At 46.7% G+C, this 25,956-nt stretch overlaps 1 protein-coding gene across 3 annotated transcripts in view; it reads left to right on the forward strand.

Annotated features, from left to right (window-relative positions):
* Positions 1-1,044: 1,044 nt before the first annotated feature.
* Positions 1,045-25,956, forward strand: part of mocs1 (molybdenum cofactor synthesis 1) — a 51,645-nt gene continuing 26,733 nt past the window's right edge. Inside the window, exons 1-3 of one of the 3 annotated variants that reach the window (XM_067985155.1) lie at positions 1,045-1,301; positions 15,305-15,437; positions 18,856-19,023. In XM_067985155.1, the coding sequence (XP_067841256.1) occupies positions 1,122-1,301; positions 15,305-15,437; positions 18,856-19,023 (481 nt within the window). In that variant the 5' untranslated portion in view covers positions 1,045-1,121. Of the gene's footprint in view, positions 1,302-14,944; positions 15,045-15,304; positions 15,438-18,855; positions 19,024-25,956 lie in introns of those variants that run through there. The other 2 variants (XM_067985153.1, XM_067985154.1) reach the window with 2 other exon arrangements.

Here is a 25,956-nt window from a genome sequence, read left to right on the forward strand (position 1 = left end):
CTCACCTCACCTCTGGAATTCAGCTCTTTTGTCCATGTTTGGACCAAGGCTGTAATGAGGTCTGGAGCTGAGTAGTTCTGGCGGAACCCAAACTGAGCATCGGTGAGCAGGTTATTGGTGAGTAAGTGCCGCTTGATAACACTGTTGACGACACCTTCTATCATTTTGCTGACGATTGAGAGCAGACTGATGGGGCGGTAATTGGCCGGATTGGATTTGTCCTGCTTTTTGCGGACAGGACATACCTGGGCAATTTTCCACATTGTCGGGTAGATGGCAGTGCTGTAGCTGTACTGGAACAGCTTGGCTGGAGGCGCGGCTAGTTCTGGAGCACAAGTCTTCAGCACTACAGCTGCAAAATGTGATACTGACATAATTCTTGTGGCTCGTACACACTGTTCTCTACCCTTCAGCCAATTTCTTATCCATGCCCAAAGTTTACCCGCAACTCGCACAGCCCTGAGCTTAACGAGTGGCCTTTCATGCAAAACTTTGCAAAGTGCTTCATTAGAAGTCGAGTCACACCCTCTCCTCCACCCCCCCCGTATCATTGGGTTTCCCAGTATCCCAACTGGGCTAGCACCTCCTCAAAAAGGGTCCAGGTTGGATCTGACAATAACCTTTCCCATGTTGACTGGAATTTGCTCAGTCACGGATAAAAATCCTCAACTTTGTTTTTTTAAAACAAGGGACTGAAGTGAATGAAACCAGCGGGCCTGCCTCAGCCCTCTCACCCGCTGGCGGCACAAGCAAGACCCTCCGAGGCTAATGTCGAAACAGCTTCCCAATGAGGCAGTTATAGTGCGGAGAGGGGGGGGGGAACAATCTCTTTGTCCTCTGCCAAATTAAAACCCGAAACCGCCTGCCGAATAAGGCCGACCGGCCGCACCTTTCTGCAGCCTCACTGTTTCCAGTCCGTTCAGAGCGAGTCCACGTCGACCGCCAACGGCTTTTCACCCGGGCCCGAAGGCACTACAAACCCCAGGATGCAGTGCGCTGGCGAGGCGGCGTCGAGCATGCGCACTCGCGCGCCGCCGACGCCCACGTTTGATTGACAGGTGTTTGCCGGGCCGGAGTTCCGTCCGGCTGCGCGAGGCTGAGCGGCACAACGTTCCAAAACCATGAGCCTGGCGGCAGCAGCAGCAGCAGCGGCGGCGGCGGCTTTGCCCAGGTCCCTCTCGCTCGCAGTTGTGCGCAGAGCGGTGAAGCCGGCTTTGATCCAAAGGTTTCACTGCGGGAGCTACGCCCTGAGCGAAAAATGCACGGCCGGAGTGGTCCCGCAGCCGGAGTCTGCTGTGGAAGTGAGTTAGCGAAGTTTAAAAAAAAAAAAAATCCGTGTTTGGCGTAAACTGTTTTATCAGAAGTGGAGCTGAGCGCTCCTCTGCTGGCATGTTATCCAAGGACTACACAGTTGACACTCTTCAGTTTCCAGATTTTGCTTTTAAGCCCCTCAATCGACCATTTTAACCGTTACCTCTAATCGCAGATATCCTCCACAGATCTGTCACTACCGGGGCAATGTTGATTGAGGCAGAGAAATCTGGGATCAGAAAGTGAGAGCTCTTGGAAACTCCTGCTGGGTACTTTAGAAAGTGTGTCCGATAATTCCCTGAAAGGAGTTGGGAGCTCGTCAAGAAGAAAGAACTTGGCATTTCTATAGCCCTTTTCACGACCTCAAGACGTCCCAAAGCGCTTTCCAGCCAATTAAGTACTTTTTTGCAATGTAGTTATTGTTGTAATGGGGGAAAGGCGGCAGCCAATTTGTGCACAGCAAGCTCCCACAAACAGCAACGTGATAATGACCAAATAATTCGTTTTAGGTGTTAGACAGGGGAGAACTCCCCTGCTCTTCTTGGAAATAGAATTAAGGGAACTTTTACATTCAGCCAAGAGAGCAGACGGGGTCTTGTATTTAAGATCTCATCTGAAAGGCAGTACTTCCGACAGTGCAGCACTCTCTCAGTACTGTATTAGAGTGTCAGCCTAGATTATGTGTTCAAGTCTCTTGAGTGGGGCTTGAAGTAACCTGACTCAGAGGCGAGAGTGCCACCACTCTCTGATTTCTGTCTTCCTGGACTCGGGCATACATCTCTCAAGAAATCTGTATTCTACACTTTTCTATATATGTTGTTTGTGGGAAAGAAAACATGTTTTCTGCAATGATATGATCAGCTAGCCAAAGGAAAACTGCCTTGCGGAAGTTAGAGCAAGTGGGCGAGGGAGTTCAGTATTTGCAGTGGGTCTCCAGGATTGTGCCAGTATTGGAATGGATTTTCTTGGACTGTATCAGTATTTGTAGCAGGGTCACTTGCAGTGTGCCGGTATTAGTTGGGAGTGGGTAACTAAGATTACATCAATAATTGGAGAGGATCGCCTTGGAACAGAGAAGGTTGCGAGGAGATTTGATAGAGGTATTCAATATCATGAAGTGTCTAGACAGAGTAGATAGAGAGAAACTGTTCCCATTGGCGGAAGGGTCAAGAACCAGAGGGCGTAGATTTAAGGGGATTGGCAAAAGAACCAAATGTGACATGAGAAAAACCTTTTTACACAGCGAGTGGTTAGGATCTGGAATGCACTGCCTGAGGAGGTGGTGAAGGCAGATTCAATCATGGCCTTCAAAAGGGAACTGGATAAGTACTTGAAAGGAAAAAATTTGCAGGGCTACCGGGATAGGGCGGTGGGACTAGAGCTGGATTGCTCTTGCATAGAGCCGGCACGGATTCATTGGGCCGAATGGCCTCCTGTGCTGTAACCTTTCTATGATACTGTGTGTCAACAATTGGGAGAGGAAGGGATTCCCAGCAGTTTGCCAGTAATTGCAGCGAGTTCCCAGAAGTATGTCAATATTGGCCTGGGGTACTTGGGAAATGTGCCAGTATTTGCATGGCAATCTCTGAATCTGTGTTGATATTTGCAGGGGGGGTCCTCCACTAAGAAAAGTTTGAAAACCACAGCTTTAAAAAGACGCAGCTGCATTTATTATTTTTTTATTTTAGCAAAACGAGATACATTTTAAACCAAAATGGAGGGTTTCGCTCTCCATGAGTGGGAGCTGACGGATGTGGTTCCTGCTTAAAGGGAGACCGTTGTGATGAAAAGTTGTTTGGCAAAGCTTTTATTTTCATTTGGTTTGGGAGGACAAGGAGCCATGTGTGGACGTTAGTCATCAGTAAGTCATCATTCCTCTTCTACCTACCACACTTCAGGTGTTAAAGTTCAGACGACACCCTTCAAAGTATATTTCATAGAATCATAGAAAAGTTACAGCACGGAAGGAGGCCATTTGGCCCATCGAGTCCTTGCCGGCTCTATGCAAGAGCAATCCAGATGGTCCCACTCCCTCACCCTATCCCCATAGCCCTACAATTTTTTTCCTTTCAAGGACTTATCCAGTTCCCTTTTTAAGGCCATGACTGAATCTGCCTCCACCACTCCCTTTGACAGTGCATTCCAGATCCTAACCACTCGCTGTGTAGAAAAAAAATAATTTTCCTCATGTCACCTTTGGTTCTTTTGCCAATCACCTTAAGTCTGTGTCCTCTGGTTCTTGACCCTTCCACCAATGGGAACAGTTTCTCTCTATCTACTCTGTCTAGACCCTTCATGATTTTGAATACCTCTATCAAATCTCCTCGCAACCTTCTCTGTTCAGAGAACAACCCCAGCTTCTCCAGTCTATCCACGTTACTAAAGTCCCTCATCCCTGGAATCATTCTAGTAAATCTCTTCTGCACCCTCTCTAAGGCCTTCACATCTTTCCTAAAGTGTCCAGAATTGGACACAATACTCCAGTTGTGGCCAAACCAGTGTTTTGTAAAGGTTCATCATGATTTCCTTGCTTTTGTACTCTACACCTCTATTTATAAAGCCCAGGATCCCTTATGCTTTCTGAACCTGCCCTGCCACCTTCAGTGGTTTGTGTACATATACCCCAGATCTCTCTGTCCCTTTTTAGAATTGTGCCCTTTAGTTTATATTGCCTCTCCTTATTCTTCCTACTGAAATGTATCACCTCGCATTTTTCTGCATTAAATTTCATCTGCCATGTGTCCGCCCCTGCCACCAGCCTGTTTATATCCTCTTGAAGTCTATCACTATCCTTCTCACTGTTCACTACACTTCCAAGTTTTGTCCTCTGCAAATTTGGAAATTGTGCCCTGTACACCCAAGTCCAAGTCATCAATATGTATCAAGAAAAGCAGTAGCCTTAGTACCGATCCCTGGGGAACACCACTGTACACCTCCCTCCAGTCCGAAAAACAACCATTCACCACTACTCTCTGTTTCCTGTCACTTAGCCAATTCTGTATCCATGCCGCTACTGCACCTTTTATTCCATGGGCTTCAATCTTGATGCCAAGCCTATTATGCGGCAGTTTATCAAACGCCTTTTGAAAGTCCATATACACGCATTGCCCTCATCTGCTCTCTCTGTTACCTCATCAAAAAACTCTATCAAGTTAGTTAAACACGATTTGCCTTTAACAAATCCATGCTGGCTTTCCCTAATCAATCCACACTTGTCCAAGTGACTGCTAATTTCTAAAAGTTTCCGCATCACTGAGGTTAAACTGACTGGCCTACAGTTGCTGGGTTTATCCTTGCACCCTTTTTTGAACAAGAGTGTAACATTTGCAATTCTCCAGTTCTCTGGCACCACCCCCGTATCTACGGATGTTTGGAAGATTATGGCCGGTATCTCCGCAATTTCCACCCTTACTTCCCTCAGCAACCGATAATGCATCCCATCTGGACCTGGGTGACTCATCTACTTTAAGTACATCTAGCCTTTCTAGTACCTCCTCTTTATCAATTTTTAGCCCATCCAGTATCTCAACTACATCTTCAATTACAGAGACTTTGGCAGCATCTTCTTCCTTGGAACTACCCGTTAACTGTTTACATGCCTATAGAAGACTTTTGGATTCCCCTTTATGTTGGCCACCAGTCTATTCTCATACTCTCTCTTTGCCTCTCTTATTTCCTTTTTCACTTCCCCTCTGAACTTTCTATATTCACCCTGGTTCTCACTTGTATTATCAACCTGATATCTGTCATGCGCCGCTTTTTTTCTGATTCATCTTACTCCCTATCTCTTTTGTCATCCAGGGAGTTCTGGCTTTAGTTGCCCTACCTTTCTCCCTCATGGGAATATACCTAGACAGTACCCGAATCATCTCTTTAAAGGCCGTCCATTGTTCAATTACAGTCGTGCCTGCCAATCTTTGATTCCAATTTACCCGGGCCAGATCTGTTCTCATCCCACTGAAATTGGCCCTCATCCAATTGAGTGGTTTAGACTTTAGAGTGGTCCATGAATATTTCCATAGCTATTCTAAACCTTATGATACTATGATCGCTGGTCCCTAAATGTTCCCTCACTGACACTTGCTTCACTTGGCCCACCTCATTCCCCAGAACCAAATCCAGCATTGCCTCCTTCCTTGTTGGGCTGGAAACGTACTGGTGAAGAAAATTCTCCTGAACACACTTCAAAAATTCCTCCCCCTCTTTGCCCCTTGTATTATTACTATCCCAGTCTATATTAGAATATTTGAAGTCCCCCGTTATCACTACTCTATGGCTTTTGCACCTCTGTAATTTCCCTGCAAATTTGCTCCTCTATATCCTTCCCACTAGTTGGTGGCCTATAGAATGCACCTCTATTGTTTCTTAACTCCAACCAAATAGATTCTGTCCCTGACCCCTCTAGGACATCCTCTCTCTCCAGCACTGCAATATTCTCCTTAATCTATACTGCCACCGCCCCACCCCCGCCCAGGCTTTTTCTTTCCTTCCCTATCTTTCCTGAACACCTTGTATTTAACAAGACGGGGGCAAAAATGCCAGCTGTTTGCTTCCAAACTTAATAATCTGGCCTCTCCTTAAGGGTAGGAGTCAGCTGCCAAGCCATAGAAACATCGATTGGCAACTTGCCTGTGGTTCATTTTTATTTTTGTGCCTTTCGACCCCACTTCTCCCACGGGCAGTGCCTGAGCAGTGGTCTTGAAGGGACAGGCCAGGTTGGACCCAGCTTTGTCTTAGCAACTAAACAAGCCAACAGTTTGATGGATACGAGCTCGTGGAATGTATTCGAGACGGTCATGGAACCAACCAGGGAACAGGCTATTTTAGATCTTGTATCATATATTGAGATAGGGTTAATTAATAATCACACAGTAAAAGAATCTCTGGGGAAGAGTGATCATAATATGATAGAATTTCAAGTTCAGTTTGAAAGTAACGTAGTTAAGTCAGAAACTAAAGTCTTAAAATTAAGTGAAGCCAACTGCATAGGTATGAGGGGTGAGTTGTCAAAGGTAGATTGGGAAATTAAATTAAAGGGTTTGACAGTTGAAAAGCAGTGGCAAACATTTTAAAGAAATATTTCAATATTCTCAACAAATATACATTCCATTGAGAAATAAAAACTCCACAGGTAAAGTGATCCACCCGTGGCTAACTAAAGAAGTTAAGGAGAGTGTTAGATTGTAAGAAGAGGCCTATAATGTTGTCAAGAAGAGAAATAAGCCTGAGGATTGGGAGAGTTTTAGAAACCAACAAAGGACGACCAAAAAATTGATGATAAGGGAGAAAATAGAATATGAAAGTAAACTAGCAAGAAATATAAAAACAGATTGTAAGAGCTTCTACAAGTATGTAAAAAGGAAGAGAGTAGCAAAAGTAAACATTGGTCCCTTAGAGGCTGAGTCAGGAGAAATTTTAATGCGGAATCAGGAAATGGCAGATGCCTTAAACAAATATTTTGTCTGTCTTCACAGTCGAAGTCAAAAAGCATACTAAAAATAGTGGGGAACCAAGGGACTAATGAGAGTGAGGAACTTAAAACAATTAATATCACTAAAGAAAAAGTACTGGACAAACTAATGGGACTAAAAGCCAAAAAAATCCCCTGGACCTGATGGCCTACATCTGAGGGTTCTAAAAGAGGTGGCTGCAGAGATAGTGGATGCATTGGTTGGTTATGATCTTCCAAATTTCTATAGATTCTATAGAAATTTGGAACAGTCCCAGTGAATTGGAAGGTAACAAATGTTACCCCGCTATTCAAGAAAGGAGGGAGAGAGAAAGCAGGGAACTACAGGCCAGTTAGCCTGACATCGGTCGTCAGGAAAATGCTGGAATCCATTATTAAGGAAGTGATAACAGGGCACTTAGAAAATCATAATACAATTAGGCAGAGTCAACATGGTTTTATGAAAGGGAAATCATGTTTGACATTTTTTAGAGCTTTTTGAGGATGTAGCTAGCAGGGTAGATAAAGGGGAACCAGTGGATGTAGTATATTTGGATTTTCAAAAGGGATTCGATAAGGTGCCACATAAAAGGTTGTTACACAAGGTAAGGGTTCAATAGGTTGGGGGTAATATATTAGCATGGATAGAGGATTGGTTAAAGGACAGAAAACAGAGAGTAGGGATAAACGGGTCATTCTCAGATTGGCAGGCTGTAACTAGTGGGGTGCCGCAAGGATCAGTGCTTGGGCCTCAGCTATTTAATCTATATTAATAACTTAGATGAAAGGACCGAGTGTAATGTATCCAAGTTTGCTGACGATACAAAGCTAGGTGGGAAAATAAGCAGTGAGGAGAACACAGAGTCTGTGAAGGGATATAGACAGGTTAAGTGAGTGGGCAAGAAGGTGGCAGATGGAGTATAAGGTGGGGAAGTGTGAGGTTATTCACTTTTTGGTAGGAAGAATAGAAAAACAGAATATTTTTTTAAATGGTGAGAAACTACTAAATGTTGATGTTCAGAAAGACTTGGGTATCCTCGTACAAGAAACACAAAAAGTTAGTATGCGGGTACAGCAGGCAATTAAGAAAGCAAATGGCATGTTGGTCTTTATTGCAAGGAGGTTAGAGTACAAGAGTAAGGAAGTCTTACTACAGTAGTACAAGGCTTTGGTGAGACCTCACCTGGAGTACTGTGTACAGTTTTGGTCTCCTTATCTAAGGAAGGATATACTTGCCTTCGAGGTGGTGCAACGAAGGTTCACTAGATTAATTAGATGAGAGGGTTGTCCTATGAAGAGAGGTTGAGTAGAATGGGCCTATACTCTCGAGTTTAGAAGAATGAGAGGTGACCTCATTGAAACATATAAGATTATGAGGGGGCTTGACAGGGTAGATGCTGAGAGATTGTTTCCCCTGGCTAGAGAGTTTAGAACTAGGGGGCATAATCGCAGGATACGAGGTTGGCCATTCAAGACTGAGATGAGGAGGAATTTCTTCACGCAGAGGGTTGTGAATCTTTGGAATTCTCTAACTCAAAGGGCTGTGGATGCTGAGTCATTGAATATATTCAAGGCTGAGATAGACAGATTTTTGGACTCCAGGGATATGGGGATCGGGTGGGAAAGTGGAGTTGAGGTCAAAGATCAGCCATGATCTGATTGATGGCGGAGCAGGCTCGAGGGGCCATATGGCCTACTCCTCCTATTTCTTATGTTCTTATGATCTAATCCGTCACAGCTCAGTAATCTGTTGTGTGGAAATTACTCCTTGTCACGGAGTGGAGTATACAGTATCAGTTATTTCTAGTTAAAGCTGCCCTAAATCGTAACCAGTAATCAGGGTCACCAGTTTATGATTATTCCATTTTTATTCCTCGTGATTCCAGCACTTTTTATTTCCGTATGGCTGGCACCCAGTGAGGCATTGGATGGCACATCGGAGCAGGCATTTTGTCCTGTCCTATCTGTGATCTGAGCTCAAATGTCAGCCCAGACTGATGGCAGGAAGCTCTCAGTTGGCCCCACACCGAGTGAGTTTGGAAGTGGTCACAACCCAACTTGTTGGTGGGCACGGAGCCATGACGTGAAACAGGCCACCTAAATTGGCAACGTCACTCAGAGAGGCTCCGAAGATAGCTGGCAAATGAACATGTTGCAATCGGCAGTGCTCTTCACGTCACTGGGGCTCTGTGGCCGCATGGAACTGATAGTGCACACGGTGTATGGTGTTTATCATTACATTACATATCGTTTACAACACAGACACAAGGCCGTTTGGCCCAACTGGTCAATGCCAGTTTCTGTACTCCACACAACCCTACTCTCAATCTAATCACCTCTCTCCCACCCTCCCACCTCCCCAATCCCTCTATGCCCTTCTCCCTCATCTATGCATCAAGCCTTCCCTTAAATGTATCAATATTATCTGCTTCATTCGCTCCATGTGGCAATGAGTTCCACGTTTTCACCACTCTCTGTGTAAAGAAATTCCTCCTAAATTCTTCAATTGATCTGCTAGTGACCATCTTATATTTACGCCCCCTTGTTGCGGACTCGCCCACAAGCGGAAATGGTTTCTCCACATCCACCCTATCGAACCCCTTCATAATTTTAAAGACTTCTATGGGGTCTCCTCTTGGTCTTCTCTTTTCCAGAGAAAAGATCCCCCAGCCTGCTTAATCTTTCCTAATAGTTGCATCTTCTCAATTCTGATAACATCCTTGTAAATCTTTTCTGGACTTTCTCCAGTGCCTCAATATGCTTTTGATGGTATAGGGACCAGAGCTGTACACGGTACTTTGTGGTCTAACCCAGTGTGTGTGTGTGTGTGTGTGTGTGTGTGTGTGTGTGTGTGTTTGTTTGTTTAACGTTAGCCTCCTGCTTTTGTATTTTATTCCTCTGGAAATGAACCATGGCACTTTGTTTACACTCTTTATGGCCCTATCAACTTGTGTTGCTACTTTTAGTGATTTATGTATCTGTATTCCCAGACCTCTTTGCTCCTCTATCCCATTTACTTTCTTATCTTCCCCCTGCCAAAATGAAGCACCTCACACTACGCCATATTGAATTTCATTTGCCGTTTGATCCAGAACTTCCCAGAAATTCTGGGGAACTAAGGGACTAGTGAGAAGGAGGAATTAAAGGAAATTAATATTAGTAAAAAAAATAGTGCTGGAGAAATTAATGGGACTGAAAGCCGATAAATCCCCAGGGCCTGATAATCTGCATCGGTAGCCGTGGAAATAGTGGATGCATTAGTTGTCATCTTCCAAAATTCTACAGATTATGGAACAGTTCCTGTAGATTGGAGGGTGACAAATGTAACCCCACTATTTAAAAAAGGGAAGTGAGAAAACAGGGAACTACAGACCGGTTAGCCTAATATCAGTAGTAAGGAAAATGCTAGATTCTATTATAAAGGATGTGATAACAGGACACTTAGAAAATATCAGCAGGATTAGACAAAGTTAACATGGATTTATGAAAGGCAAATCATGTTTGACACACCTACTGGAGTTTTTTGAGGATGTAACTGGTAGACTAGATAAGGGAGAACCAGTGGATGTGGATTTTCAGAATGCCTTTGATAAAGTCCCACAAATGTAATATTTCCAAATTTGCTGATGACACAAAACTAGGTGGGATCGTGAGTTGTGAGGAGGATGCAAAGAGGCTTCAGGGCGATTTAGACAAGTTGAGTGAGTGGGAAAATACATGGCAGATGCAGTAAAATGTGGATAAATGTGAAGTTATCCACTTCGGAAGGAAAAACAGAAAGGCAGAGTATTGTTTAAATGGTGATAGATTGGGGAATGTTGATGTACAAAGGGACCTGGGTGTCCTTGTACACCAGTCACTGAAGGCAAACATGCAGGTGCAGCAAGCAGTTAGGAAGGCAAATGATGTGTTGGCCTTCATTGCAAGAGGATTTGAGCACAGAGCAAGGATGTCCTACTGCAGTTATACAGGGACTTGGTGAGACCACACCTGGAGTATTGTGTGCAGTTTTGGTCTCCTTACCTAAGATAGGATATACTTGCCATAGAGGGAGTGCAGCGAAGGTTCACCAGACTGATTCCTGGGATGACAGGACTGTCATATGAGGAGAGATTGGGTCGACTCGGCCTGTATTCACTTGAGTTTAGAAGAATGAGAGGGGATCTCATTGAAACATATAAAATTCTGACCGGGCTAGATAGACTGGATGCAGGGAGGATGTTTCCCCTGGCTGGGGGGGTCCAGAACGAGGGGTCGCAGTCTCAGGATACGGGGTAGGGCATTTAGGACTGAGAGGAGGAGAAATTTTTTCACTCAGAGGGTGATGAACCTGTGGAATTCTCTACCACAGAAGGCTGTGGAGGCCAAGTCACTGAATATATTTAAGAAGGAGCTAGATAGATTTCTAGACACGAAAGGCATCAAGGGGTATAGGGAGAGAGCGGGAATATGGTATTGAGATAGAGGGTCAGCCATGATCATATTGAATGGAGGAGCAGGCCCGAAGGGCCGAATGGCCTACTCCTGCTCCTATTTTCTATGTTTCTATGTTTATCTGTTCACTCTGCAAGCCTGTTATGTCTTCCTGTGGTTTGGTGCAGTCCTCCACATTATTTGCTATAATCCCAATTTGGTATCCTCTGCAAATTGCAACACAATCTGTCCAATTTCTGGGTCCAAATCATTTCTGTATATGGTGAACAACAGTGGTCTCAGCACATATCCCTGCAGGATGCCGTTTGCCACTTCCTGTCATTCTGAGAAACTTCCCTTAACTTCTACCCTCTGTTTTCTATTTTGTGGCCATCTTTCAATCTATTCTGCCAGCTGGCCCCTGACTCCACACGCCTAGATTATTGTCATGAGTCTCTTATGTGGCACCTTATGGAAGGCCTTCTGAAAGTCCATGCTTACCACAGCCACTGCATTGCCCTTGTCTACCCTTCCTGTTATTTCTGCAAAAAATTCAGTGATTGATTTTTTTTCATTATTTGTTCATGGGATGTGGGCGTCGCTGGCGAGGCCAGCATTTATTGCCCATCCCTAATTGCCCTTGAGAAGGTGGTGGTGAGCAGCCTTCTTGAACCGCTGCAGTCCGTGGTAAAGGTTCTCCCACAGTGCTGTTAGGAAGCAAGTTCCAGGATTTTGACCCAGCGACGTTGAAGGAACGGCGATATATTTCCAAGTCGGGATCGTGTGTGACTTGGAGGGGAACGTGCAGGTGGTGTTGTTCCCATATGCCTGCTGCTCTTGACCTTCGAGGTGGTAGAGGTCGCGGGTTTGGGAGGTGCTGTCGAAGAAGCCTTGGCGAGTTGCTGCAGTGCATCCTGTGGATGGTACACACTGCAGCCATAGTGCACCGGTGGTGAAGGGAGTGAATGTTTAGGGTGGTGGATGGGGTGCCAATCAAGCAGGCTGCTTTGTCCTGGATGGTGTCGAGCTTCTTGAATGTTGTTGGAGCTGCACTCATCCAGGCAAGTGGAGAGTATTCCATCACACTTCTGACTTGTGCCTTGTAGATGGTGGAAAGGCTTTGAGGAGTCAGGAGGTGAGTCACTTGCCGCAGAATACCCAGCCTCTGACCTGCCCATGTAGCCACAGTATTTATATGGCTGGTCCAGTTAAGTTTCTGGTCAATGGTGACCTCCAGAATGTTGATGGTGGGGGATTCGGCGACGGTAATGCTGTTGAATGTCAAGGGGAAGTGATTAGACTCTCTCTTGTTGGAGATGGTCATTGCCTGGCACTTTACTGGCACAAATGTTACCTGCCACTTATAAGCCCAAGCCTGGATGTTGTCCAGGTCTTGCTGCATGCCAGTGTTGCAGCTGTACTGGAACAGTTTGCCTAGAGGCGCAGCTAGTTCTGGAGCACAAGCCTTCAGCACTACAGCCGGGATGTTGTCAGGGCCTATAGCCTTTGCTGTATCCAGTGCACTCAGCCGTTTCTTGATATCACGTGGAGTGAATCGAATTGGCTGAAGACTGACTTCTATGATGGTGGAGATATCGGGAGGAGGCCGAGATGGATTATCCACTCGGCAATTCTGGCTGAAGATGGTTGCAAATGCTTCAGCCTTGTCTTTTGCACTCACATGCTGGGCTCCAACATTATTGAGGATGGGGATGTTTACCGAGCCTCCTCCTCCCGTTAGTTATTTAATTGTCCACCACCATTCACGACTGGATGTGGCAGGACTGCAGAGCTTTGATCTGATCCGTTGTTTGTGGAATCGCTTAGCTCGGTCTATGGCATGTTGCTTCCGCTGTTTAGCATGCATGTAGTCCTGAGTTGTAGCTTCACCAGGTTGGCACCTCATTTTTAGGTACGCCTGGTGCTGCTCCTGGCATGCACTTCTACATTCCTCATTGAACCAGGATTTATCCCCTGACTTGTTGCTAATGGTAGAGTGAGGAATATGCCGGGCCATGAGGTTACAGATTGTGCTGGAATACAATTCTGCTGCTGCTGCTGATGGCCCACAGTGCCTCATGGATGCCCAGTTTTGGCTGCTAGATCTGTTTAGCACTGTGATCGTGCCACACAACACGTTGGATGGTGTCCTCAGTGTGAAGACGGGACTTCGTCTCCACGAGGACTGTGCGGTGGTCACTCCTACCAATACTGTCATGGACAGATGCATTTGCGACAGGTAGATTGGTGAGGACGAGGTCAACTCAGTTTTTCCCTCGTGTTGGTTCGCTCACCACCTGCCGCAGGCCCAGTCTGGCAGCTATGTCCTTCAGGACTCAGCCAGCTCGGTCAGTAGTGGTGCTACCGAGCCACTCTTGGTGATGGACATTGAAGTCCCCCACCCAGAGTACATTCTGTACCCTTGCTACCCTTAGTGCTTCCTCCAAGTGGTGTTCAACATGGAGGAGGACTGATTCATCAGCTGAGGGAGGACGGTAGGTGGTAATCAGCAGGAGGTTTCCTTGCCCATGTTTGACCTGATGCCATGAGATTTCATGGGGTCCAGAATCACTCCCTCCTCACTGTATATCACTGTACCACCACCTCTGGTGGGACAAGACATACCCACGGATGGTGATGGAAGAGTCTGGGACGTTGGCTGAAAGATATGATTCTGTGAGTATGGCTATGTCAGGCTGTTGCTTGACTAGTCTGTGTGACAGCTCTCCCAATTTTGGCACAAGTCCCCAGATGTTAGAGAGGAGGATTTTTTCAAAATCCATGCTGACTATTTTTTATTATATTCTCCGTATCTATATGTTTTGTTATCTGATCTTTTAGCAAAGATTCAGGTATCTTTCGTGCCACTGACGTTAAGCTAACTTGGCTGCAGTTCCCTGGATTAGTTCCATCTCCCTTTTTGATGATAGGCATTATATTTGCTGTTTGCCGTCTCTGGTATTATCCTATTGAGTTTTTATATATGGATACTGGTGTGGGCTGTTCCAATTGACTGTTTCATGCCCTGTTCATCCATCATCCCTGCACTCGCTGACTTACATTGGCTCCCGGTCCGGCAATGCCTCGATTTTTAAAATGCTCGTCTTTGTTTTTAAATCCCTCCATGGCCTCGCCCCTCTCCTCCAGCCCCACGACCCTCCAAGATCTCTGCGCTCCTCCAGTTCTGGCCTTTTGCACGTCCCCGATTTTCATCGCTCCACCATTTGTGCCTTCAGCTGCCTCGGCTGTAAGCTCTGGAATCCCCTCCCTAATCTTCCTCCCTCTCCTCCCTTAAGACGCTCCCTAAAACCTTCCTCTATGACCAAGCTTTTGGTCACTTGACCTAATATCACCTTACGTGTCTCAGTATCAAATTTTGTTTGATAATCACTCCTGTGAAGCGCCTTGGGAAGTTTTACTACATTAAAGGCGCCATATAAATGCAAGTTGTTGTTAGCACTGTCAAGGATTGGTAAGAACCTTAACTGGGGGAATGAACTTTATACTGTTCATTAGCTGTTTCTGGGAAATGAGTCACTGTTTGAAATATATGTGCATACGGTAACTGGATTGGTCATGGTGACATTTAACTGTAGGAGGAACCTTGTAATGTTTGTGAACAAGCACGAATCGGGGGAAAAGGCTCTTTTTCATAATAGGTTTCAGTAATCTGTAAGGTTTCGCTGCTCTTGCCCTTCGTTTCCTGTTCCTCCTGTTGACTTAACCAAAGTCCGATAATCTGGAGAGGTCACTGGGTCATCACAGGGACTGTTCATTACTGTCAGTGTTATCAGAGTGTACAAAGAACTCTCACTTTATCTTTCACCCGCCAAAGCCTGTTTCAAATTCTTTGTTCCTTTTCTGAGTGCATGTAAGTGTCTTTATTTCTATCTTTTTCTCTGCCAGTCTTTTCCTGAGCATGTGTATGTGCCTGAGAGTCAAGCAGTCTCGCGCGCCCCTCTCTCGCACTCCCCCCTCCTTCTGTTGAGCGCTCTCCCTCCCTCCCCCTCTTCCCCCCCCCCCCCACCGCCCCCCTCGATTGAACTGTATTATGAATTGCCGACTTCAGCAAAGTGAAGCTTTAGAACAGATGAAGTGATGTGAAACGTCAACACTCCTTTTCCTTTTCAGGACCAGCAGGAACCACTGGAGAGGAGTCGCTTCGTCAGTGAGCCACTGCCATTTTCCGCTTTCCTGACGGACCGTTTTGGGAGACAGCACAGCTACCTGCGGATATCACTGACTGAAAAGTGCAACCTGCGTTGTAAGTTCACCTTTAACCCTTCAAAGTCCTGGTAACCAGCAGAGTCTGCTCCTCTCACCAAATATTAGACGCTCTGTTCAGTAGAGGTATGGTATTTCATAGAATGTCCAGCACAAGAACAGGCTATTCGGCCTAACAGGTCTACACTGGTGTTTAGGCTCCATAAGAGCCTGCTTCATCTAACTATCAAAATAACCTCTATTCCTTTGTCACTCACCTGTTTTACTAGCTTCCCCTTAAATGTATCTATGATAGTCGCCTCAGCTGCTTCTTGTGGTAGCGAGTTCCACATTCTAACCACTCTCTGGGTAAAGAAGTTCCTCCTGAATTCCCTATTGAAATTATTAGTGACCATCTTATATTTATGGCCTCTAGTTTTGGACTCCCCCACAAGTGGAAACATCTTCGCTACGTCTACCCCATCAAACCCTTTCGTACTCTTAAAGACCTCTATCAGGTCATCTCTCTGTCTTCTCTTTTCTAGAGAAAAGAGCCCCAGCCTGTTCAGTCTTTCCTGATAGGTATAACTCTCAGTTCTGGTATCATTCCAGTAAATCCTTTTTGCAGCTTCTCCAGTACCTCTATATACTTTTTATAATATGGAGACCAGAACTGTGCACAGTACTCCAAGTGTGGTCTAACCAAGGTTCTATACAAGTTAATAGTCCTGCCTTATCGTCGTGAATGCTGATGGACAATTAAACAATTAATGGTGGTAGGAGGCTCCATGAACATTCCCATCCTTAATGATAGCGAAGTCCAGCACGTGAGTGCAAAAGACAAGGCTCAAGCGTTTGCAACCACCTTCAGCCAGAAGTGCCGAGTGGATGATCCATCTCGGCCTCCTCCCGAGATCCCCACCATCACAGATGCCAGTCTTTGTCCAATGCGATTCACTCCATGTGATATCAAGAAATGACTGAGTGCACTGGACACTGCAAATGCTATGGGCCCCGACAACATCCCAGCTGTAGTGCTGAAGACTTGTGCTCCAGAACTAGCCGTGCCTCTAGCCAAGCTGTTCCGGTGCAGCTACAACACTGGCATCTACCCGACAATGTGGAAAATTGCCCAGGTATGTTCTGACCACAAAAAGCAGGACAAATCCAATCCAGCCAATTACTCTAAATCATCAGCAAAGTGATGGAAGGTGTCGTCGACAGTGCTATCAAGTGGCACTTACTCACCAATAACCTGCTCACCGATGCTCAGTTTGGGTTCCGCCAGGACCACTCGGCTCCAGACCTCATTACAGCCTTGGTCCAAACATGGACAAAAGAGCTGAATTCCAGAGGTGAGGTGAGAGTGACTGCCCTTGACATCAAGGCAGCATTTGACTGAGTGTGGCACCAAGGAGCCCTAGTAAAACTGAAATCAATGGGAATGGGGGAAAACTCTCCAGTGGCTGGAGTCATACCTAGCACAAAGGAAGATGGTAGTGGTTGTTGGAGGCCAATCATCTTAGCCCCAGGGCACTGCTGCAGGAGTTCCTCAGGGCAGTGTCCTAGGCCCAACCATCTTCAGCTGCTTCATCAATGACCTTCCCTCCATCATGAGGTCAGAAATGGGGATGTTCGCTGATGATTGCACAGTGTTCAGTTCCATTCGCAACCCCTCAGATAATGAAGCAGTCCGAGCCCGCATGCAGCAAGACCTGGACAACATCCAGGCTTGGGCTGATAAGTGGCAAGTAACATTTGCGCCAGACAAGTGCCAGGCAATGACCATCTCCAAAAAGACAGAGCCTAACCACCTCCCCTTGACATTCAGTGGTGTTATCGTCATCAAATCTCCCACCATCATCATCCAGGGAGGGTCGACATTGACCAGAAAACTTAACTCGACCAGACACTTAAATGCTGTGGCTACAAGAGCAGGTCAGAGGCTGGGTATTCTTTGGTGAGTGACTCACCTGCTGACTCCCGAAAGCCCCACTATCATCTACAATTTACAAGGCACAAGTCAGGAGTGTGATGGAATACTCTCCACTTGCCTGGATGAGTGCAGCTCCAACATCACTCAAGAAGTTCAACACCATCCAGGACAAAGCAGTCTGCTTGATCAGCACCTCATCCACCATCCTACACATTCACTCCCTCCACCACCGACGCACCGTGGCTGCAGTGCTTACTATGTACAGGATGCACTGCAGCAACTTGCCATGGCTTCTTCGACAGGACCTCCTATACCCAAGACCTCCACCACCCAGAAGAACAAGGGTGGCAGGCACAATGGAATGCCTCCAGGTTACCCTCCAAGTTACACACCATCCTGACATGGATATATATCGCTGTTCCTTCATCGTTGCTGGGTCAAAATCCTGGAACTCCCTACCTAACAGCACTGTGGGAGTATCTTCAGCACACTGACTGGTAGCAGTTCAAGAAGGTGGCTCACCACTTCTCAAGGGCAATTAGGGATGGGCAATTAATGCTGGCCTTGCCAGCGACGCCCATATCCCAAGAATGAATTAAAAGTAAAATAACTAACTTTTCCGCTTTCGAATTCTATTCCTCTGGAAATGAACCCCAGTGTTTGTATTTTTCAAATTACAAATTCTGTTTTGATCGAAGTTTGTGCTGAACAGAATGAACGATGTTGGTGCTGGAGAACGGTACATTTTTCCTATAATGGGTGTTAACGTCAGCGATAGCATGATTAGGTGCTGAGGAAAGCTCCCTCTACATTGTCCCAAAATGTAAGGTTACGTTTAAATCTCCCCCACCCCCCCTCCCGCTCCCAACCCAGCAGGAATGAAGAAGGCCCTAGGAGTTAAGATGGCAGAGTGGATTTGGTGTAGCAGAGGGTGCTCTTCCAAGGTTGGGGCTGAGCCCCATTTTATTTTGGGCCCAACCTGTGCCGTACCTGACCTGAGAGAGCTCAGTGCTGAAGCTGGGTGCCCAAAGTGGAAAAATGTTCCCTCTCTCGGCACCAACATTTTGAACGTATTTTTTTTAAAAACTGAGGTAAAACATAGAATTTACAACACAGAAACAGGCCATTCAGACCAAGCTGACTCATACCCTCCATACAGGCAAAATAAAGGGCATCGTGATGATTTGTGACCCTTGGAGGGATTGAACTTCCAACCTTTTTGGATAACAGCCGAGCCCATTGGGCCACTGAGACGTCCAAGTGTTGAATATGACGGAATATATGAAGAAACTGTAAATTGGATAGTTCTCTCAAAGAGCTGGCACAGACACGATGGGCAGAATGGCCTCCTACGCTGTATCATTCTATGTTTTTTTTCTCTCCATGAACATTTTATCCAATGAGAAGGTCGTAGTGTATTTTCGTCCCTCCTCCAATGCCGCTGTTGTTTGTTTTATCCCGCGGCTCTGTTGAAGGACCCCCCCCCCCCACCACCATTGGTTGATGTCCCGGCTGACATGGTGTTTGTGCTTTGCCCCTGTAGGTCAGTACTGCATGCCCGAGGATGGGGTGAAGCTCACCCCTAAATCACAGCTGCTCTCCACCGAGGAGATTGTGACCCTGGCCCGGCTCTTCGTGAACGAAGGGGTTGATAAAATCCGACTGACGGGAGGCGAACCTCTCATCAGGCCCGACGTGGTACAAGTCGTCGGTAAGTTGGGAAATTCTACCTAAATGTGGCGTAGGTTATGTTTACCGTTACATCATCTCCGACAAAATCCAAGGCTGCTTGGCTACTGTTTAGGAATAGACTGGATGTTGGGCAGTTGTCCTTTTCTGTGACCCACTTTCTCCAAGTGAGCCTCTGGAATACATTGCTGGCCGGTGTGGTGGGTGCGGACTCTCTGTCTGCCTTCAAGAGGGAGCTGGACCGGTTCTTGACTTGGAGGGAGTGCAGCGTAGATTTACTAGGATGATACCTGGACTCCAAGGGTTAAATTACGAGGAGAGATTACACAATCTAGGGTTGTATTCCCTGGAATTTCGAAGATTAAGGGGTGATTTGATCGAAGTCTTCAAGATATTAAGGGGAACTGATAGGGTAGATAGAGAGAAACTATTTCCGCTGGTTGGGGAGTCTAGGACTAGGGAACATAGCCTAAAGATTAGAGCCTGGACTTTCAGGAGTGAAGTTAGGAAACACTTCTACACGTAAAGGGTGGTAGAAGTTTGGAACTCTCTTCTGCAGACGGCATTTGATGCTAGCTCAATTGTTAATTTTAAATCTGAGATTGATAGATTTTTGTTAACCAAAGGTATTAAGGGAGATGGGGCTAAGGCGGGTATATGGAGTTAGGTCACAGATCAGCCATGATCTCATCAAATGACAGAACAGACTCAAGGGGCTAAATGGCCTACTCCTGCTCCTATGACTGGGACAGAGATCGCATGATACAATTTGCCTTCCTAATTGCTTGCTGTATGTTGGCCTTTATTGTAAGGGGGTTGGAGTATAAGGCTAAGGAGGTCTTTCTGCAATTATATAGGACTCTGGTGAAACCACACCTGGAGTACTGTGTACAGTTTTGGTCTCCTTACCTAAGGAAGGATATACTTGCCTTAGAGGGGGTGCAACGAAGGTTCACTAGATTGATTCCTGGGATGAGAGGGTTGGCCTATGATGAAAGATTGAGTAAAATGGGCCTATATACTCTCTGGAGTTTAGAAGAATGAGAGGTGATCTAATTGAAATGTATAAGATTCTGAGGGGGCATGACAGGGGAGATGCTGAGAAGCTGTTTCTCTTGGCTGGAGAGTCTAGAACTAGAGGTCATAGTGTCAGGATAAGGGGTCAGCCATTTAGGACTGAGATGAAGAGAAATTTCTTCACTCAGAGGGTTGTGACTTTTTGGAATTCTCTGCCCCAGAGGGCTGTGGATGCTCAGTCGTTGAGTATATTCAAGACTGAGATTGATGGATATTTGGACATTAAGGGAATCAAGGGATATGGGGAAGGGGCAGGAAAGTGGAGTTGAGGTCGAAGATCAGCCATGATCTGATTGAATGGCGGAGCAGGCTCGAGGGGCCGTATGGCCTTCTCCTGCTCCTATTTCTTATGTTCTTATGATACAGAAGGTAAGTGGCTTTACAGATAACACATGGTTCATGTGTTCTCCCTGGCCTGGTTTCGATCGCCTGAGGGGGTCGGAGAAGAATATTCCAGTGTGTTTTCTTTTCCCTATATTGGCCCTAGATTTTTTTTCTCTTTTTTTTTGCCCTCTCCCAGGAGATTACATGGCTGGTGGTGGATAGGAAGTGTCTTGTCACGATGCTCCAGCCATCATAAGTGTGGGACAGGCTTGATGGACCAGCTGGTCTTTTCCTGCCTGTCATTTTCGTATGTTGGGGAGCAGAGGAATGTGCAGTATTTGAACAGTCCACCTGGCCAGCCCCCAGGTTTGTAAAATCCCAAACTCTGCTTCCCCTCTCTCTTGCACTCTTCAGTGGAGGTGCCACTCGCAACTTTTCTTCTGTCAAGTGCCGCGGTGATTTTTTTTCTAGCCCCATCCCCAGGAATATTAAACACACCGCGCGCCGATCGGCGATGGGACGCTGGCCTGCACCTCCGATCCCCTACGCACTGAGGCACCTCCCCCCACCCCCCAACCCCGAGTTCAATGACCTGCGCAGTTGTCAAATGAATCGAGAGCATTAACCTGTCCGACCAAGTGTCCTTGAGGCCCTTTCGCTTGCTGCATGGAAGTTGGGAGGACCTACCCGCTCATCGCATTCCCTTGCCGCTAGAGGTCGAACAAGACCTATCGGTGTCAGCTTGGTTCAGCGGGGTAGCCCTCTCGCCTTTTTTAGTCAGAAGGTTGCAGGTTCAAGGCCCACTTCAGAAACTACCACGGTACAGGTCTCCATATTATAGAAAGGATATAGAGGCATTGGAGAGGGTGCGAAAAACATTCACAAGGATGATACCAGAACTGAGAGGATAAAACAATCAGGAAAGGCTGAACAGGCTGGGGCAGAAAAGAGGAGGCTGAGGGGTGATCTGATAGAAGTCTTTAAGATAATGAAAGGGTTTGATAGGGTAGATGTAGAGAAAGTGTTCCCACTTGTGGGGGAGTCCAAAACTGGAGGTCATAAATATAAAATAGTCGCTAATAAATCCAATAGGGAATTCAGGAGAAACTTCTTTGCCCAAAGAATGGTAAGAATGTGGAACTTGCTACCACAAGGAGTAGTTGAGGCGAATAGCATAGATACATTTAAGGGGAAGCTAAATAAGCACATGAGGGAGAAAGGAATAGAATGATATGCTGATAGGGTTAGATGAAGTAGGGTGGGAGGAGGCTTATGTGCAGCATAAACACTGGCACAGACCAGTTGGGCAGAATGGCCTGTTTCTGTGCTATAAACTCGATGTAACATAATCTAGGCTGACCCTTGCAGTACTGAGCGAGTGCTGTACTGTCAGGTGCCATCTTTCGGATGAGACGTTAAACCGAGGCCCCTTTTGCCCTCGCAGGTGGACGTAAAAGATCCCACGGCACTATTTCAAAGAAGACCAGGGGAGTTCTCCCCGGTGTCCTGGCTAATATCTATTTCTCGGCTTACATCAACGGCTGTTTAGCTGGTCATTATCACCTTGCTATTTGTGGATCTTGCTGTGTGCAAATTGGCTGCCCTGGTTGTCTACATAACAGATGGCATGGTCCAAAAGCAATTCATTGGTATTAAAGCGCTTTGGGACGTCCTGAGGGCGTGAAAGGCACGATATAAATGTAAATACAGTTTAAAGAGAAAATCTCTTCCGATCCATTTTGGGGGCTTATGGGTATTTTTCTTTAAATATAAAAGCTTGGAAACTATTTGTTCACAATGAACTTTTTATGAGATTTCTTTTAATGGAAATGTATATGTTTATTGAAGGCTGCAGATGTCGGCAAGCTTGCTAATAGTAATAATAGTAAGTGTCTTGAGGCAGGAATGTAGAGACAGGAAATGGATGAGATGAGGAAAATGGTGGGGGTTGCACCAAAGAAGCTGTGAATAAGTTGAGGTGGGAGGTTGATGGGTGGGAATGTGATGGGGGAGTTGGCTGGGAATGTGACTGGGAAAGACCCCCTTTCCCCCCCCCCCCCCCCCCCAGCACACCCCTTACAAAACTGTGAGACTCTGCCTCTCGATACTGCCAGACTCTTGCCTGCCCAATACTCTCCCCGGGCCTCCTGGACCCCACTCCCAGCCCATTTGCTGTGACCTCCTCTCAGTGCACAGAAACCTTTAAACTGTATTCCCAGTGCTGCTACACTCCTTGTGCTCCCGGATACCATGGCCTCCCCGCCATCCCAATACGTCCTGATCCCAGGACCACCCCAACGCTCCCACGCCCTAGGACTTCTCTTCCCGAATTCGCCCAGGTCCCAGGAGCCCTGACCCCAATGTTTTCAAACCATGCTCTGTAATGCTCTTAGACCCTGGGACCTCCTCCCAGTGTTCCCCGGCCCTGGGACGCTCTTGGAAGTACTTCTATACCCTTGAGACCACCCCTTCCCCATCCCAGTACTGCCACACCTCCAGGCCCTCTTCCTGGTGCTGCCAGATCCTAATCTGGATAAATCAGTGTTCCTGATACCACTTGATGAATCAACCCTGTGCTTGGTCCTGGGATCAGGAAGTACTAGTGGGGGATGGTATCTGGGAGCGCAAGGATTGTGAGCAATGCCACGGGAGATCCAAATTTTCGTAGTGGGACCATTTGAGAGGCAAAGTGCATGTCATACTCTACCTTGATTGGCTCAAATATCATAGTCCTAATGCAGCAACATCACAATAAGAATCTTGGGACGGTAGCATAGTGGTTATAGAGTCATAGAGTCATACAGCACGGATAGAGGCCCTTCGGCCCATCGTGTCCGCGCCGGCCATCAAGCCCTGTCTACTCTAATCCCATATTCCAGCATTTGGTCCTTGGCCTTGTATGCTATGGCATTTCAAGTGCTCATCCAAATGCTTCTTGAATGTTGTGAGGGTTCCTGCCTCCACAACCCTTTCAGGCAGTGAGTTCCAGACTCCAACCACCCTCTGGGTGAAAAAGTTCTTTCTCAAATCCCCTCTAAACCTCCCGCCTTTTACCTTGAATCTATGTCCCCTTGTTATAGAACCCTCAACGAAGGGAAAAAGCTCCTTAGTATCCATCCTATCTGTGCCCCTCATAATTTTGTACACGATTATGTTACTGGACTAGTTATCCAGAGGCCTGGATTAATAATCCAGAGTCATAAATTCAAATTCCGCCACGGCAGCTGGGGAATTTAAATTCAATAAATTAAAATAAAAAATCTGGAATTAAAATACGAGTATCAGTAATGGTGGCCATGAAACTACCGGATTGTCGTAAAAACCCATCTGGTTCACTAATGTCCTTTAGGGAAGGAAACCTGCCGCCCTTACCCGGTCTGGCCTATATGTGACTCCAGACCCACAGCAATGTGGTTGATTCTTAATTGCCCTCTGAAATGGCCCAGCAAGCCACTCAGTTGTAAAATCTCGCTTAAAAAAAAAGTGACAATAAGAATGAAACCGGACAGACCACCCAGCATCGGACCACTAGGCACCGGACACGACAAAGGCAAACCAAGCCCAGTCGACCCTGCAAAGTCCTCCTCACTAATATCTGGGGACTTGTGCCAAAATTGGGAGAGCTGTCCCACAGACGAGTCAAGCAACAGCCTGACATAGCCATACTCACAGAATCATACCTTTCAGCCAACGTCCCAGACACTTCCATCACCATCTTTGGGTATGTCCTGTCCCACTGGCAGGACAGACTGACCAGAGGTGATGGTACAGTGATATACAGTCAGGAGGGAATGGCCCTGGGAGTCCTCAACATTGACTCCGGTCCCATGAAATATCATGGCATCAGGTCAAACGTGGACAAGGAAACCTCCTGCTGATTACCACCATACCACCCTCCCTCAGCTGATGAATCAGTCCTCCTCCATGTTGAACACCACTTGGAGGAAGCACTAAGGGTAGCAAGGGCACAGAATGTACTCTGGGTGGGGGACTTCAAAGTCCATCACCAAGAGTGGCTTGGTAGCAACACTAGTGACCGAGCTGGTCGAGTCCTGAAGGACAGAGCTGCCAGACTGGACCTGCGGCAGGTGGTGAGCGAACCAACATGAGGGAAAAACTTACTTGACCTCGTCCTCACCAACCTACCTGTCGCAAATGCATCTGTCCATGACAGTATTGGTAGGAGTGACCACCGCACAGTCCTCGTGGAGACGAAGTCCCGTCTTCACACTGAGGACACCATCCAACGTGTTGTGTGGCACTACCACCGTGCTAAATGGGATAGATTCAGAACAGATCTAGCAGCTCAAAACTGGGCAACCATGAGGCGCTGTGGGCCATCAGCAGCAGCAGAATTGTATTCCAGCACAATCTGTAATCTTATGGCCCGGCATATTCCTCACTCTACCATTACCAACAAGCCAGGGGATCAACCCTGGTTCAATGAGAAGTGTAGAAGAGCATGCCAGGAGCAGCACCAGGTGTACCTAAAAATGAGGTGCCAACCTGGTTGACTCTACAACTCAGGACTACATGCATGCTAAACAGTGGAAGCAACATGCTATAGACAGAGCTAAGCGATTCCGCAGCCAACGGATCAGATCAAAGCTCTGCAGTCCTGCCACATCCAGTCGTGAATGGTGGTGGACAATTAAACAACTAACGGGAGAAGAAGGCTCTGTAAACATCCCCATCCTCAATGATGGCGGAGTCCAGCACGTGAGTGCAAAAGACAAGGCTGAAGTGTTTGCAACCATCTTCAGCCAGAAGTGCCGAGTGGATGATCCGTCTCGGCCTCCTCCCGATATCCCCACCATCACAGAAGTCAGTCTTCGGCCAATTCGATTCACTCCACGTGATATCAAGAAACGGCTGAGTGCACTGGATACGGCAAAGGCTATGGGCCCCAACAACATCCCGGCTGTAGTGCTGAAGGCTTGTGCTCCAGAACTAGCTACGCTTCTAGCCAAGCTGTTCCAGTACAGCTACAACACTGGCATCTACCCGACAATGTGGAAAATTGCCCAGGTATGTCCTGTCCACAAAAAACAGAACAAATCCAATCCGGCCAATTACCGTCCCATCAGTACACTCTCAATCATCAGCAAAGTGATTTGAAGGTGTAGCGACAGTGCTATCAAGCGGCACTTTCTCACCAATAACCTGCTCACCGATGCTCAGTTTGGGTTCCGCCAGGACCACTCGGCTCCAGACCTCATTACAGCCTTGGTCCAAACATGGACAAAAGAGCTTAATTACAGAGGTGAGGTGAGAGTGGCTGCCCTTGACATCGAGGCAGCATTTGACCGAGTGTGGCACCAAGGAGCCCTAGTAAAATTGAATTCAATGGGAATCGAGGGAAAACTCTCCAGTGGCTGGATTCATACCCAGCACAAAGGAAGATGGTAGTGGTTGTTGGAGGCCAATCATCTCAGCCCCAGGGCATTGCTGCAGGAGTTCCTCAGGGCAGTGTCCTAGGCCCAACCATCTTCAGCTGCTTCATCAATGACCTTCCCTCCATCATAAGGTCAGAAATGGGGATGTCCGCTGATGA

This window comes from Heptranchias perlo, chromosome 5 (genome assembly GCF_035084215.1).
Source record: "Heptranchias perlo isolate sHepPer1 chromosome 5, sHepPer1.hap1, whole genome shotgun sequence".
Lineage (NCBI taxonomy): Eukaryota > Metazoa > Chordata > Chondrichthyes > Hexanchiformes > Hexanchidae > Heptranchias > Heptranchias perlo.